The sequence below is a fragment of the Gordionus sp. m RMFG-2023 genome, chromosome 1, assembly GCF_954871325.1.
Source record: "Gordionus sp. m RMFG-2023 chromosome 1, tfGorSpeb1-WG-v2, whole genome shotgun sequence".
In the NCBI taxonomy this organism is placed as follows: domain Eukaryota; kingdom Metazoa; phylum Nematomorpha; class Gordioida; order Chordodea; family Parachordodidae; genus Gordionus; species Gordionus sp. m RMFG-2023.
The window spans coordinates 43,808,414-43,826,106 of NC_088775.1; the positions used below are offsets into that span (position 1 = coordinate 43,808,414).

Consider the following 17,693-nt stretch of genomic DNA (forward strand, 5'->3'; position numbering starts at 1 on the left):
TCTTTTATTTATTTCTTAGTGTTAATGATTTTTGGGTTTTACATAAGCCGAAGAATAATATTTTTATAATCTAAGAATTTACTAATTTAAAAATAATAATTTCATAATCCTAGTTTTTCTTATTTTTTTCTTCTTATATACTATTTCTCCCTCTGAATAAATAAAAATTTATTAATAATCTTCCTAATCATAAAAATAAAATATACTAATTTTTTATGATAATGATGACTCGCTAAATTAACAAAAAAATGACAATGAATACACAAAATTAAAAGTTATATGACAATGAATACGCAAATTTCAAGACATATATATATATATATACAACACTATAATCCAGTTTTGGAAGATATTAAATATCCAATACTACGTATTAATGATTTAATTTCAAAATTATCAAAAGGCAAGAAATTTACAAAGATTGATTTCAAAATCGCATTTCTTCAAATACCTATACATAAAGAATCTAGGGATATACTCACGATATCTACGCACAAGGTATACTACAGAAATTACATAACTTCCTAAACTGCAGCTATTTTTCAACAGACTGGACAACATATTTGGTGATATGAATGATGTCATATTTAGCATCGATGATTTGCTTATTATGGATAATAATGATGAAGCTTATTTGAACTAAATAAAAAAAGTTCTCGAGGGAAATACAAAGTATGGTCTAATACCTAATTTTGTCAAAAGTATATTTTTCAAAAATGAAATTCGTTTTTTGGGGCATGATATTGGTGCAAATAGTATACATCCTAATGGATAAAAGATAAGAGCTATTACAAACATGTCAGAACCTAAAACAAAAGTAGGATTAGCAACATTTTTGGGCATGGCTAGTTACTATCGTAAATTTTTATGGAACATTGTGGATATAGTTGACCCTTTATATAAGATAGTCAACAAAGATGATACAGGAAAATACACATCAGAAAAGCTTCGATGATTTAAAAAAGTTAACAAGTTCTCCGCCAGCGTTAAATTTTTACGATCCAGATTTACCTATAGGTATTGCAACTGACGCTTCGAAAAAGGTTTAGATGCCGTTCTATTTCATATTGAAGTAGATGATAAAGAAAAACCTATTGCTTTTGAATCAATAACTATATTACAATCAGAAACAAACTACACAAACATAAGAAAAACCTTATCTATAGTATAAAGAAATTTCAAGAATATCTCATTGGAACAAAATTTACATAATTACAGACCAGAAGCCACTCGTATTTATTTTTACAAAAGGTTTAAAAGACAATACTTCAATGTCCATGAGATTATAAAAATGGAATTTAGCGATGGGAACACACGATATCGCAATAGTTCACCAAAACAGAATATTGTACCAGATTGTTTATCGAGATTACCATAGATGAATACAGAGGATATGATACAAAATATAGATAGTGAAAAGGTTGATAATGATTTATGGGACATACCTATAAATTTCAAAAGGATAATGAAGGAAACGATTGTTGATAAAGAATTGATGGAAATTATTGACAATTAGAAATGGTGAGCTAATTAAAAGCAAAACTTGCAAAAATATGGAAATGAAATTTAGTTTGTGAAAGATTGCATTTTTAATGAAAATAGAATTATAATACCTCGTAGAATGAGAAATGAGATGTTACAAGAATTGCATAAAGGACATTTAGGTACTGGGGAAATCAGATTATTAGCAAGAGATTATTTATGGTGTCTTGGTATTAACATAGATATAGATCAAGAAGTGAAAAATTGTGATTCATGCAACAAATGGGAAGACAATCATAATAATTTACAAAATCTGTGGGAAACAGCAACTAGATTGTTTGAACGTGTGCACATAGATTATGCGCAATTTAAAGAAAATAATTGAATGGTATTTGTGGATGCATATAGCAAGTTCCCGATAATTAAAAGGATGAAGAATATATCTACAGAATTTACTATCAAAGAATTAATGAAAATCAGTTTATTTGGCATACCGTACTTATTCAAAAAAATTTGTGAGGAGCATGTGATTAAACACGTACTCACAGCTCCTCACCACCAAGTCCATTGATGAATATTGTATGAAAAGGAATATGGAAAACAGCAATAAAATAGACTTAGATATAGTTTTAGAAAAGTTCTTATTTAATTATCGAAATACTCCAAACGCTACAACCAATATGATACAGAGCAAATTAATGTATTTGAGAACAATTAGAATCGGATGGGACTTAATTAAATCACTTGAAGATAAAGATAATGAATTAAATCGGAAAATATCGTCAAATAGAAATATCGAGATAGTTGATAAAATTTGATATGAAACTTTCATGGAAAACATATGGGACAAAGAAATCGTAACACATAAAGATGGAAATTTATCTTACAAAATAAACACAGGAACCAACATTATAGGACATTTAGACTAGTAAAAAAGAGATTAACGAAGGTCATTTCAAATAAAAATATCGCAACAGATTTGAAAGAAATAAATTGTGATAATAACATTAGTAATTCAACATCGAGTACACAAGTTTTAGGGGAAGAAGTGGCGAACATACAAAATCAAATACAAGTTCAAATTCAAAATTATTATCTAAGACCTATAAAATTTTTTAGTTATATAATGAATGTAAAATAAAAATTTAAAATTTTTTTAAATTAAATATTAACATATAAAACGCGACTCGTTACCACTAGAAGAAAGTAACGAATGGAATTCCAAAAGGTAACGACATTAGTATCGACGTTACTTATGACGTTATTTTATGGCACTACATAATACACATAAAATATATATGTAAAATTGTTTCGGAAATTGACAAAATGAAATCTGATAAACGATATCAATGGGAAAAAAATTGGAACGATGGCAATCAAGCTCAACAAACTACCAAAAAGCAACAATCTAACCAACAAGCAGAATGATCAGCGATGGATGAAAGCCGATTGGGAAAGCAGAAAAAAAGAAGGAAATGCTAAAGATGAAATTTTTTAAATAATTTTACTTAGTCATTTTTTTTTATTTTAGTTTTTTTTATATTTTAGTTTTACATACTTGTTTTGTTTTAAAATTATTCTTATTTAAGATTCATTCTTTATTTTTATAAAATAAAAATATAAACTTCACTTTGCATGAAGTATTTGTATACATTTTCAACGTTATTAAGAAAATGAAAATGGGGTTATTGCCACTCTCAGGGGGTATATTATTTTTTTTTGTTATTATTTTTGTGTTATTTTTTTATCAATTTTTTATTTTTGCCTACAAATTAATTTTTTTTGTGAAGATTTTTAGGAGAATTTTGCCTACAAATTTAATTTTTTTTTGTGGTAAAATTTAGGAATTATTAATTCAGCAAATTTAAGATATTTTTAGGAGAATTTTGTTTACAAATTTAATTTTTTTTGTGGTAAAATATAGAACTTATTAATTCCGCAAATTTAAGATATTTTTAGGAGAATTTTGCCTACAAATTAAATTTTTTATTTAAGTCTACAAATTTTTATTAATGTATTAGAGATAAAATAGACCCCACCTTTGAAGTTTAAGGGATTTTTAACCTTTCTAGTGAAGGGTTAAATCGGATTATAGTACGCAATTATATATAGTATTAAAATTTATACACGAAATATAGTATTAAATACCCAATTTTATTCATTAAATTGAAATATATTATTGAAATTAATACAGTGATTTATAAAATGAATAAAAATGTCAAAACGATTTAACAATTTATATTTTCTAAATCTATATTTAATAAGATATTCATGAATATTATCCCGATCCTCATGTCTTTTGTAGTTTGCTTATAAGTCCCGCCACAGCCTTTCGACTTTTTGGGTGTGGATGGATCTGTCATTAGGATCAACAAAATTTCACGAATGATTGACCCGATAATGGAAATAATTGGCTTGTTCTAGCCTATTATATCTAAGACAAATAGGTTTAAATTTATTACCACTTTTGATTTACAGGAAAAATATATTTACATACCCTAATCACGAGTTAGTCAATCTTGCATTACATTATCTTTAACCACACGCAGTGTGGTATCAAATATCTTAAATAAAAATTTATAGAAAAAACTTTTTTAAATATCTTAAATAAAAAATTAAATTTGTAGGCAAAATTCTCCTAAAAATAACTTAAATATGCGGAATTAATATTTCCTATATTTTACCACAAAAAAAAATTAAATTTATAGGCAAAATTCTCCTAAATATAACTTAAATATGCGGAATTAATAATTCCTATATTTTACCACAAAAGAAATTAAATTGTAGGCAAAAATAAAAAATTGATAAAAAAAATATCATAAAAAAAAATATCATAAAAAAATATCATAAAAAAACATAAAAAAATAACAAAAAAAAATAATAATATACCCCCCGAGAGTGGGTTAATGATGCTTACTACCTTAAGGTACTACCTATCAAATTTGAATTTTGTTTATTTTTCATTTGGATAGGCACTACCAAATATATTTATAATATATATTTGAAAAATCGTGATTTTTGGAAAGCCTCTATATCTAGTCGGCAAGAGCTTGGCTTACTGATCCCATGGTCACGGATTCGAATCCCGGTAATGATTATGTTTTTTTCTTATTCTAACTTGGTGGTTCCATCCTTGGAGGATGATATATAGGAGGCCGGACTTGACCACGTGATTCTATTATAATATATTAAATAATAAGTCTTATTAAATTTTAATAAATTTTGGTCGGTATTTAGCAAATTAGGTTAGTATTCAGAATATTTCCATACATTCACTTGGTAGTAAGCATCATTAACCCCGAGAGTGGCAGTCAGAGTTGTTAAAGTAGCGCGCTAACTCTTTTGGTAGCTATAGCTAATAGCGGCTACTTTTTTTGTAATTATTTAATTTTTTAGCGCGCTACTTTTTTTGAAAGTAGCTAAGTACCTACTTCGCTACTTTTAAGAAATATAATGAAGGTAAGTATAAACATGAAAATTTATATATAATATCATAATTAATTTTAATTATTTATTATTTATTATTTAATTTTGAAATTAAAATATAATTTCAATTTGTAATTTATATTTTCATTTGTATTATAAACCTAAATCACGTGTTAATAATTTAAAATGTCATCGCCTATGGATATCCAAATCGTTGAAAGTGATTCAGACAATGATATTAATGAAATGGAAGATACCAAGGGAAGAAAATGTTCTTAATAGCTATAATACAAATTTCCCATTCCCTAGATTTCAATTTTTTTTAAAATAAATATATAACCAAAACTGGTTTCAAATTTATTTGTTTAAAATGTAAAAAAAATATTTCCCCAAATCAATCCAGTAGCTATAACCTCAAGAAACACCTACTGGGAAATTGTCATTTTTACATTCTAATAATATTTATTTTACTGTTCATGAGTTTTAAGGAAATGGAGAAACATCTAAATAATTTTGGTATAGGCGACTCTATATCCAAAAAGACCAATTCAATTCAAACCAAATTAATTAATAATGCAAATGACAATATTTCTCAGAAATTGGCTTAAAGTTATTGTTGATTTTATAATTTATACAGTTCAGCCAATGTCCTTAGTTGATAATCCATCATTTACCATGATGATTAAAACTCTAGCCCCTGGTACAACAATTTTATGCCGCCAGACACTAATGAATAAAATAGCAGATAACTTTAAAATGATGAAAGACGCTCTAATAGTAGAGTTATCAGATATTTCATATATATGTACCACGGGAGATAGTTGAACACATAACAGAAGGTAAAAACTTATTTATATTTATAAATATTTTTGAGCTTATTTCGGAATCACAGGCCATTGACTAGACCCTAGAACTTTAAAAAGAAGATCTGTGGCATTAGCTTTCAAAATGATAATAGGATGCCAGACATACGATGTACTTGCAAATAAAATTATTGATAATCTATCTTATATTAAAAATATGTATATAAGATTAAATACGCCCTTACCCTCAAGTGCTAGTGTCGAGAGATTATTTAATAAGGCAAAACATACTTTTTGATCGTCGCTCTAGACTTGGGGATGATAATATTGAATGATTTTATCATTAAAATTCAACAAATTACCATAAATATTTATTTTTATTACATAAATTTTTTTATAATCAAAACTAACAATCTATATTTATAATAGCCGTATTCAAGAAATGAACTTTTTCCTATCTTTATAACGTTAATTTTTTTTGGTATCAACTTTCATATCTTAATAACGTTAATTTTTATTTTTTCTATCATCTTTCCTATCTTCTTAATGTTAAATAAATCGAGGGCTTTTATTATCTCGGTAATGTTAAATTTTTTAAAAAAAAAATTTTTTCTTACTCGGGAATTCGAACTCGCACCACCCATTAATGGTCAAGATTTTTCTAGTGGATAAAAATGCTCAATTTTTTCAAATTATATTGATTAATGCTCAAATATGATATTCTAAAAAAATCAGCCAAAATAAATAATCCTAAATAGAAAATCTAGCCTGGTGCATATATGCACCGTTAACCATTAAGAGGTTATAAAAATTATATAAAATACTATATCAAAAAACAACAAATATCTTTATTCTTTTTTTGTAATTTATAATAAAAACGAGAAAATGTTTATATATTATGAAAATCCTTGAAACATTTAATATGGAGTGCGATTTGACATGTTTGGCACATATATCTTGAGTGCGTATGGCAATATCTGCATCTTCGTCTTTTTCCATCTATAATTTTGGATAAATAATGTCCAGATGAATCAATAGGGTTTTCACACTGTAATGCGAACTGGCTGGCGTGACCTGTACTTGAATTTTTTTCAATTCTTACTGGCGTTCGAAGGAGGTAGTTAGTAACTTCTCGTCTAAATGCAAGCAAACTCTTCTTGTCATCTCGATTCACGAATTTCCAGATTTTCCATGAATTTACCAAAGCTACATCAATAAAATTGGTGAATATTGGCCACCACCATTTTTTTCCTCTTATTTTTATTCTATATGTAGATATTAGATTATCACATAGATCAACTCCACCCATGTGTTCGTTATAAGCAGTTACCATATTTGGCTGAGGAATTTTTATTTTAGAAGATATTTTCTTAGAATACCTTGAAACATTAGAAAGCAAAGAGATAGTGTGGCATGTCGATGCAACGGTCACCGCCGAATTATCATTCCAACGAACTACAAATATTTCGTTTAATTTTTCAAACCTATAATCATAATATCCTCTATCTTTTTTTGCTACAACCTTTATAGATTCAACTGGGCAATGCTCTATTCTATTGTCCCTCACAGTTCCAGTTGCAAAATATCCCATTTGTTTTAAGTATGACAAGAGTTTAAATGATGTAAAGAAATTATCAAAATATATTTTATGATAATTTGGTTTTTGCAATGCCTTTAATAATTTTATGATTACATTTCCACCTAATCTATATTCATATTTATTTTCGCTTTTTCCTTGATATATATCAAATGAGAATACGTAACCGTCGGAAGAAGCCAATATCCAAGACTTGTATCCAAATCAAATTGGTTTTCCTTTTATGAACATTTTGCAAGAATGTCTTCCTCGATATGGTATCATCTGTTCATCTATTGATAAATGATGTTTGAAAATTCCAAATTGCTGAAATTTATTATTCAATATATTAATATAAGGCCTAACTTTATAAAATCTATCATGTATATCTATTTTAGTATTGTCTGCCAAATGGATATTATATTTCAAATTTCGAAATTGTAATTGGGTCATTGTATCCCGGATTATTGGAATAGAAATATCGCTATCATTAGACCAGTACATTCTTTCTTGTGGGAGAGAATAATATCCAGTAAATAATAGAATTCCAATAAATCTCTGAATATCTTGGATGATTATGCATATGTTAGGTCTATTCATTTGTTTAGCATAAATATTACTTTGTTCTACAATTAGGGAATATAAGTCTTCGTCGAAAATTAAAGAAAATATATCTGATGGACTTTTACCATGTAAATCATTTTCAAGTTTTATTACATCTTCCTTTTCTCCATTGAAAGGGCTTGAAGAATATATTGCATCCGTTTTTCTCCATTTTAAATTGTGAGAAATTCGAGAATAGCTTCTTGTAGAATATGGTTCTGGAAGGTCGTAATCAACTGAATTATGAATCTCCAATTCTCCAGCTGTATCTGAAGGCAAAACTCCGACATTTGTTAAGTCATTTTCATCAAAATCTTCTTCATCACTAACTGCAGAGGGGTTTGGCGGAATTATAACCATATCTCTTTCTTCAATTGGTTCCTCTTCAAAAAGTTGAGCAAGCGCTTGTTCAATTGTTAGAAAACGTTTCATTAAAAAAATTTATTAAAAATTTAATATCTAGACAAATTATTTTCGTAGAATCTTGATTTTTTTTATTAGTCATCTATTATTTTGATAATTTTGATTGAATTGACAAAACAGGTGCATAATATTTTATATAAATAAAATAAAATCTTCAGAAAGGAAGAGGCTAAAAATAATTTTAAACTTTTGAATATTTATGAACCTAATAATTTCATATAATTTGATCGGAAAAATTATAATAGGAACAATATATTATTCGATTTAATCTCAAGGGGCTAAAAAATTTTTTTTAATTATTTTCAAAAGGTCTTTTTTTATAAAATTTTTAAAAAAAAATTCTTAGGGGGCTCGAGCCACCCACCCCTCCTCCCACCACCCTTAGTGATGGTAGTGGTTTTAAGTATAATATAAAAAATTATAATTCATTATGTTAAATTTCATTTGTTTGAATTTTTTTAAATAATTTATACTGCTAGATGGTTAACGGTGCATATATGCACCAGTCAGCTTTATGTGGTTATCTATAAAAATTTTAATTATTTAAAAATTCAAAAATGATTGATAAATATTGATATATCTATAAAGAATATATACACACTAGTTTTCATCGAAATAATTTTATAACATGCTTGTGAGATCACTTAGAAAATTTTGCATTTTAGACCTCATAAATTCGCAAAGTTTGAGGGTTTCTTAGGGATATAAAAAAATATTTTTTTCATATTTTTCTTTTCCAGTTTTGAAGTACAATGTCTGAACTATATAAAAATCTTTTTTATTATTTTTTAAAATAAAAACTACTATGTTAAAATAAGGTATATAGGAGGTGGTGCATATATGCACCGTTAACCAGTAACGGGTTCAACGGCAAACGTTCTTACCGTTCAGCTCCTTTAAGCTTTATATTTTGTTATAAAAATCTTTGTTTATATTTGATTTTTTAAAATTAACTAAATTTAATCAATATTTATTTTTTTTCATTGGATTATTAAGCTCTAATACTATTGGTTTAAATTTATTTTCTTTATTTTTTATTGGCTAAGGTAAAATATTTTTAATTATTCCATTTTTATTTAATTTATAACGACCATTTTATTTTTTAAATTTTTTAAAAATGGAATATTAAAAATAGCAAACCATTTTCAACCACAAGTTTATTTTTTATTTAATATATTTTAACTATTTTAAGGAAACATTTAAATCAATGGTAGTTGTTAACAGTTATTTCAAGTAATCATTATTTTTTTTAAATATGAATAATCTTTTTTAAGAGGATGGGGAATGAGAATTTTCTCATTACTTTTATGGTCGTTGTTACCAGTTATTTCAAAATAATATCCAATTTCCTTCTCTCTTCAGGCCAGGTCCGATCCATTAAATGTAATGCTTTGCTTTAAGCTAAAATATATTTAATACAAAAAATTCCAAAGCAAGGTCCAAGGCCATAATAATTTTGAAAAAAACCCCCAAGCCCAACCAACGATATGAAAATTTTGATAGTTGAGAACTGGAATAAAATATTTAAAAAATCTTAATGAATTTAAAAATACAATCAAAATCAGATTTTCGTGGGCCTTGATTTTTTTGATCAGGCTAGCCCAGGCCTTAGAAAAATTTGTTTTAAGTCAATGTCTGACCCATAGTTAATAAAAAAAAATTCCCAAACGTCCAAGCTGAATTTCCAAAGCTCAGCCAACCTATTAAGACTAAATGCATTTTTTGAGTAAAAATATATTTTAATTGACTTTTACCAGAGTTCCCTATAAATATTCTGTGTTAAATATTATGATAACCCTCTTCTCTCTTTGGGCCAGGTCTTATCCATTAAATGTAATGCTATGCTTTAAGTTAAAATATATTTAAAGCTATTAAGACTAAATGCTATTTTTTGAGTAAAAATATATATAGATTAGCTTTTAGCAGAGGATGGGGAATGAGAATTTTCTCATTACTTTTATGGTAGTTGTTACCAGTTATTTCAACATAATATCCCATTTTTTAAAAATATATTTAAAGCTTTTACTTGATACAAAAAATTCCCAAGCAATGTCCAAGGCCATAATAATTTTGAAAAAAATCCCCCAAGGCCAACTAACGATATGAAAATCTTGGTAGTTGAGAACTGGAATAAAATATTTAAAATATCTTACTGAATTTAAAAATACAATCAAATTCAGATTTCCATGGGCCTTGATTTTTTGATCAGGCTAGCCCAGGTCTGACCATTACAAATTATATTATTAAGAAAACGTTTTACAAATTTAATAAGTATTTTAAATGTAAAAAATTTCTTCAATAGTTATATTAAATACTTAAAACGAATATATTACATATCTATATGTGAAATTATAATAAATTTTAGTTAATAATTAAAAATTATATTATTAAGAAAGCATTTTAGAAATTTAATAAATATTTTAAATGGCAATAAAACATCGTTATATTAAATACTTAATACAAATATATATCTTACAAATTATTATTAAACAGACACTACAAATTTAGTTCAAATACTTAATTTTCTATACTTAAGTAATTTATTTATGTTTTTTGCTACGGTTTGGATCTTCATTTTTTAAATATAACATTAATAGCCATTTTTGGGATTTTTACTGGTAACAAAATTGGGAACATCACTTTTTTTGGCGATTTATCGTTTAGCGATTTAAAACCGATACCGGCACGCGGCGTTAATTCCGCGCTTATAGTATATGGTTGTAAATTATTATAAATTTTTTTTTCACATTTTTGTCTCTTTTTCCTATATTTCTACCTTCTTTTATTCATTCTTTGCTCATCTCTTTGCTCCCCTAAAACCCATTTCCACCTTCACACGGTGGGGAGCGAACAGCAATGCTGACTAACAGGAGCTCTGGTTTATTAGTTATTATTATGCCCTTCGAGAAAGGCGGGTAATAATATTTTTCCTAATATTTAAATCAGAAATTAAGAATATTTTATGAGGTATGATTTACAAATTTACCTCTTTTTCTACTAAATTTTAATATAATATAAGGTACAATTTTAATATCCAATATTTAAGAACATTAATTCCCGTCATTCTTGACGGGCTATCAACTAGTATTTTAATATTTATAAATGTTGATTTTTATATATTTACTATACAATAACATTATAAGCAAAAAATAAAAAATTTGTAAATTTTTTTATAAAAAGTCACTTTAAGCTAATAGCGAGCTATTTTTTTTGACAAATAGCGATAGCGGTAGCACGCTAATTTTTTAACAAATAGCGATAGCGGTAGCGCGCTACTTTTAAAAGTAGCGTTTAACAACTCTGGTGGCAGTAACCGAAAATTGTATTTTATTTATTATTCATATTTATTTCATTTTTAATACTTATATTTTTGTGTATGTTAGCGTCAATGTGTTATTTTCGGCAATGTATATGTCGTATCGGGATATGGAATCATGTGGGATTCGGAATCCCCATGTGGGGATTCGAGATCTTGAATCCCCACTTTTTATTCGGAATCCTTTAAAAAAAAAATTTTTTTTTTAAATATTTAAAAAATATTCCGAATCCCCATGAAAAAAAAATAAAATATTATAGGTTAAGACATTTTTGTTTTTGCAAATTTATAAAAAATATTAAATATTTTCACATAAATATATATTTTTAAAAAATCCGAATTTAAAAAAATTTATTTATTGCAACAATTATTCAATGCAGTATGGCATTTCGTTGAACATATAAGGTTGTTCTTGAAACACTATCGTTTTTTATTCATGCAACCCATTTTGCGATTGCATAACGATGTTTCCATAGTTTGTGACATTATAAAGCTCCTAAATATTTTTAGCACTTTAAATGAAAAATTAATATATTTTATGTACTACATGAATTAATTTGAGGAATTGACTATTTCGTCACTGGTTAAAATTACAGTCGGGTGGATTGGAGGGATGGGTAGATTATCTGTGGAAGCCTCGGGATGTAGTTGTTTCAATAGTTGTAATGTTTCTTCATTAATTGGAGAAACGGTTATCAGAGAATATAAGTTTAATTGCACATCCTATGTCACCTTGATCTATTTTATTTGATATTATTTTGCATTTGTGTGTTATATCATCTACTTGCTTTTTAACATTATGATTGTAGTTAATCATTTGAATAGTGTCAAAATTATCTATGTGTGATTTTATTTGTTCATGTCTTTGTTAGCGGGACGTATAAGACATTTGTGAGAGAAGGTTAATAAGTCTTCCCATGATTTTAAGCAATTTAAGTTATTATTTTTGTGATAAGTTTTGTAACAAAATTTGAAATTATGTTTCTGATTTATTTGGTAGATATGTTAAAGTGGGTCCTTTTTCCATTCAAAAAATCTTTCAATAAAATCTGAGTTAATAGGGGTAGGATGAGGCTTAATAATATTTAATAAGGGTTTGGATATTGTTATAATTTCATTGGTTGGAGGTTTTCGAGAGGAAGGACATGTTGACCCTTTGTAACTATGTTTGTAAAAGATTGGCCTTTGTCACTTTAATTAATTTTGCACAAATGATACAAATTGTTGACATTATTTTAAGTGGTTTTAATTGATTAATAAATATTTTGAGCTAAATTGCATAATTGCTCTTAACTTTAAAATTGTGAATATTATTATTCTGTCTTTAAATTTTTTAGGTTGATAGAAATAGTTATGCATACATAGTTAAATTTATTAATTTATATCATAATAAAAATGAATCAAGTCTGACTATAATTAATCTCATTTGGAAAATCCAAACATCATATTATGTGAATCATATATCATAGGTAGTGTTGTTAAACGACTCGTTTTGAGCCGGTTTTTGAAAACGGCTAACTCAAAATTTCATCTAGAATAGTATTAAGCAAGCCTGAATATTTTATTTGTAGAAGGAGCAAAGGTTTGGACATCTATCGAGGCTTAAGCAATATTTTTCTGGCTAAAATATTAAAAATCGGCACAAAACGAGCCGTTTGACAACACTAATCGTAGGTATAAAAAGAACAAATGAACTGCAATCTGAATTGCCTTTTTAATGATCCAAGGATAAAATTGTGAAAATATTAAATTATAAGATACTATTGTTGTTGTTTATTAACTATTTTCTTGGCAGCATTATTTTTTATTACATATTCGTTTATAGGTTTTTTCAAGAGATTGAATTCATAATGAACCATAGACAATATTCAATATGAGATAGGAGTTCTATATCATTATTTTCATTGCATGTTTTTATATTGAAAGATTCTTTTTATACAAAATAAAATTTATCTAAGCTTCAATTAGGATCAGCTGGGTGGATAGATAATAGGAATATTAATAAATTAAAATATTATATATTTGGTAATAAATACGTCATATGTTTAAATTTTATATCACGCGCTCATTAAATTATCTTTATTCTAATATTTGTAAGAAACTTATTTTACAGTTATTCAGATTTGACTTATCCTTACTTTTTATTTTATATCTTATTGTTAACTTTTATTCAAATATTATTTAGTATATATATATATATATATATTGTTAATACTTATTAGAAACACATATATAATTTATTTTTAGAATAAAACTAGTTTGCCTTTTTACAAGTATTTATTTATCTATAACACTCAGCCAAATATTGACGGTATGGTAATTCTTCATCTACTATAGTGTGTTAAGAAATTGTGAAAAATGTAAAAGAAGGATTTCTTATTTGATTAATATGTCATCATCAGTTAACCAATTACAAGATATTTTTATTGCCGAATATTTAGGTGAGTATTCTGATAAAATAGCTCATGGCAACAAGAAAATATCTCAATTTATATTCATGCACACCGCGTTGCAATACAAAACAATTGTTATAAAGTAAAATACCAAACACCTAGTAATATATACCAAGAATTACTAATTAAAGATCGTGATATAATAGGCCCTCAAAATATAAAACAAATATCTAATATTAAATATAATCTTTTAAGCAAAAATGAATTAGGATACTTGTCTAATTTTGCTGATAAAGCTTTTGATATTTTAAAAAACATGTATAAATACTAATTGGTACAAAAGGTTGATATCAGCCAGAATAAAGTTATATCTCTTATTTTATATACTCCCCTCATGATATATAACATTAAAAATATATGTATAGATAAAACGTATAATTAGGAGAATTGTTTGTCACATGCACCGTTTTTAAACACAAACTTCTAATTCTTTTTTATTTTATGTTATATAAATTAATTTACACAGAATGAGTTAAAAATAAAAATATTTTTTTTAAATCCCAAAAATTTTTTAAAAAATGTCTAAACTGAAAATGGGCATCATAACTCCAAAAATAATGATGGAAACTTCAATTTTTTGTTTTATGTTTATATAGTTTACACAAAATGAGTAAAAAAAAAAGAATATATTTTAAAATCCCAAAAATCTAAAAAAATAACTAAAATGAGAATAGACATCATAACTCCGAAAATAATGATGGAAACTTCAAATTTTTTTATTTAATGATTATATAAGTTGGTTTACACAAAATGAGTCAAAAAAAATAAAATATTTTTAAAATCTCAAAAATCTAAAAAAAAGGAATAAACTTAGAATGGTCATCATAACTAAAAAAATAATGATGGAAACCTTAAATATTATTTACTAAGTTAGTTTAAACAAAATGAGTTAAAAAATTAAATATTTTTTAAATCCCAAAAATCTAAAAAAAATGACTAAACTGAGAATGGACATCAGTGGCGGGCTTGAGCCCCCTGAAAAATTTGAATAGCCCCTGAAGCAAAAAAAATTTTTAAATGGAATCTTAACCCCTTGAACTAAAAATAATTTTTTTTGATTGCACCCTGAACGATTTCTATAATTTCTATTAAGTAATATATAGATTTAATTTTATTATTTAAAAAGTAATAAGTCAGTCTATATTTTTATTAAATGAATACTATTTTAAATATTAGATTAGATTAATACACATAAAATATATTTCACTATGTCAGCTTGCAATCAAATTATCAATATACTCACTAAATATTAATTTAGCATTAACAGTTAAAGCTTAATTGACTATTATTATTTATAACCCTAACTAAATAAATATAATCATTTATGAATTGAAAACTAACAAATTTAATATTGTAATTAGCAGAGTTCAAATTGACTAATCAACTGTATATTTATTTTTAAATTTTATTATCATACCTATTCCTAAAAATATTTTGAAGGTCCAAATAAATATAAAAGATTTCTTTATAAAAAGTAAGTAAATAATCATATAGTTTATACTCCTCTATTATATACAGTTGGTTATAAAATATTAGATAAAATGCCACTTTTATAGAAGTATTTGACGGTTATATAATATATTATAGTTAATATTATAATAATTTTACTAATAAATGCTTTTGATAATAAATATTGTAACAGTTTGCATGTATTTAATGCCATCTATTTAGTTAAAAATAATTTAAAAATTAAACATTTTATTATTCATCCTACAATGGATGTAATAAATTAAATATCTTTTTTTCTCATTTTTACGCCTTTTTGGAAAAGTTATTTTTTTTCTTCTTTGAACAGTTTAAATTTTTAATACGAGTATATTTTTGATATTATTACAAACTACTATTATTTTAAGATATAATATACCAATTAAAGGTGGTGCGACAATAATATATAGAATCTTAATTGTTTCATCATATCATTAAGATCTTATTTTATAGGTATAAAATGTTTCATTTCTAATATGGCATCCTTGCCGTGTAAATATCTCCAGGTTTCAACATATTTGCATAATTATTTCTTCTAAAGATTTTTAGTATTTTTATTTTATCAATTTAACCAACATAATAAATTCTGATATTAGTTTACAACGTAAGTGTCATGGCTATGACTAAAAATTGACCAGCATCTATTATTTGTGTTTATGTAATTTAATATTGTTACTACAGCTGCTGAAAGCATATGATTACAAATTTTAGATAAACAATAATAGTAAACTGTGTAGTCGTTTATATATCATTAAAAATGGAAGATAATCTTTTAGAAATTTAATATCTCACAATAATTCGATCACTTATCTAGCTTCCATCATGTCATCTAAGAGGAAGCTCTAACCACCATATAGTTTTATGATTTGAATTGGTCGTTTATGCTCTCTTCTTCAATAATTGTTGATTTGGTTTAGGCCTATAAATTTTTCCTTATAGGTCCATGCTATAAAACATTGTCTAAAATGGCTACAGAAGTTATATTAGTTTGAGTTTCATAACCTTTTGTCAATGTAAGTTGCTAAGAATTATATTATTGCATTATGTGGTTTTTAAAAACTATTATCAATTGAGGTATATGTATGTATATAACCTTTTTTATCACTGGTAATTCTTTAGACCCAAATTTATTTATATCAGCAATCGAAAATATTTTATACTGAAATAAATAGATTTTGTATTAAAAAATATTATTCTTAGAAATGTCTTGTATTGTTTTAATTATTTATATGCAAGTTTATTTTGTATGCATATAATAATAAATGATAAAATATGAAATTTAGAATAATTGTGCAGAGTTAACAAATTTTAAAAATGTACAATATAGGAATATAAAACAAATTGGGGGGCATGGGGGGTGAAGACCCTAATAATTTTTTATTTTAGCCCCCTGAAATTGTAAAGGCTAGCGATGCCCCTGATGGACATCATCCAAAAATAATGATGAAACTTCAAATTTTTTTTATTTTATGATTATATAAATTAGTTTGCACAAAATTAGTCAAAAAAGTATTATCTATTATAATAATCCTAAAAACCGTCAATCAAATTTAGCCAATAGTGTTCTTTTAAAATATTATTGTCCAATAAAAATGATAGCATAATCGGTCCAATAGTAATCACCTTACAAACTAAACATTCATTCAGTCAGTTCTATTTATAAATAATATGGAAACTCTGAAAATATAATTATGATACTCAAATATATACCCAGATTTAAGAATAAACTTGATGGAAGATCATAGGCGTAGCCAGGGGGGAGGGGGACAAGGGGAACTTCCCCCCCTTCAGAAATTTATTACTTTTTGTAAATCACATTTTTAGCTAATAAAAAATATCCGCCTTAGTCCTCCCCTCACTCCCTGGCCCTCAAATATGTATGCATATATCTTAAATAATAATTTAAAAGAAAGAATGTAAAAGTTGATATTTTTTTATAAAACTATTCATCATAATTTATAGATTTTTGGGAAAATAAATTTATAAATATATAAAATGAACCAAAAATGTTTTTTAATAAATGGAATATAAGCCAAAGATAAGTCTTAAGACAGAAGTGAAATGTATTATAATTATTAATAATAGAATATAATATATCAAATATAATTTTTTATAAAGTGAGTAAT

The 17,693-nt window shown here is 25.9% G+C and overlaps 2 protein-coding genes across 2 annotated transcripts; both read right to left on the reverse strand.

Annotated features, from left to right (window-relative positions):
- Positions 1-6,600: 6,600 nt before the first annotated feature.
- Positions 6,601-7,302, reverse strand: LOC135926020 (piggyBac transposable element-derived protein 3-like). The gene has a single exon (XM_065461669.1). It carries the CDS (start codon positions 7,300-7,302, stop codon positions 6,601-6,603), a length of 702 nt encoding a protein of 233 aa, XP_065317741.1.
- A 210-nt stretch (positions 7,303-7,512) lies between these two features.
- LOC135926026 (piggyBac transposable element-derived protein 3-like) lies at positions 7,513-8,322 on the reverse strand. The gene has a single exon (XM_065461682.1). It carries the CDS (start codon positions 8,320-8,322, stop codon positions 7,513-7,515), a length of 810 nt encoding a protein of 269 aa, XP_065317754.1.
- Positions 8,323-17,693: the final 9,371 nt, after the last annotated feature.

What these genes read in the sequence shown, in the direction of transcription:
- LOC135926020 (XM_065461669.1), bottom strand. Translation starts at nt 7,302, where the DNA reads ATGGGATATTTTGCAACTGGAACTGTGAGGGACAATAGAATAGAGCAT.
- LOC135926026 (XM_065461682.1), bottom strand. Translation starts at nt 8,322, where the DNA reads ATGAAACGTTTTCTAACAATTGAACAAGCGCTTGCTCAACTTTTTGAA.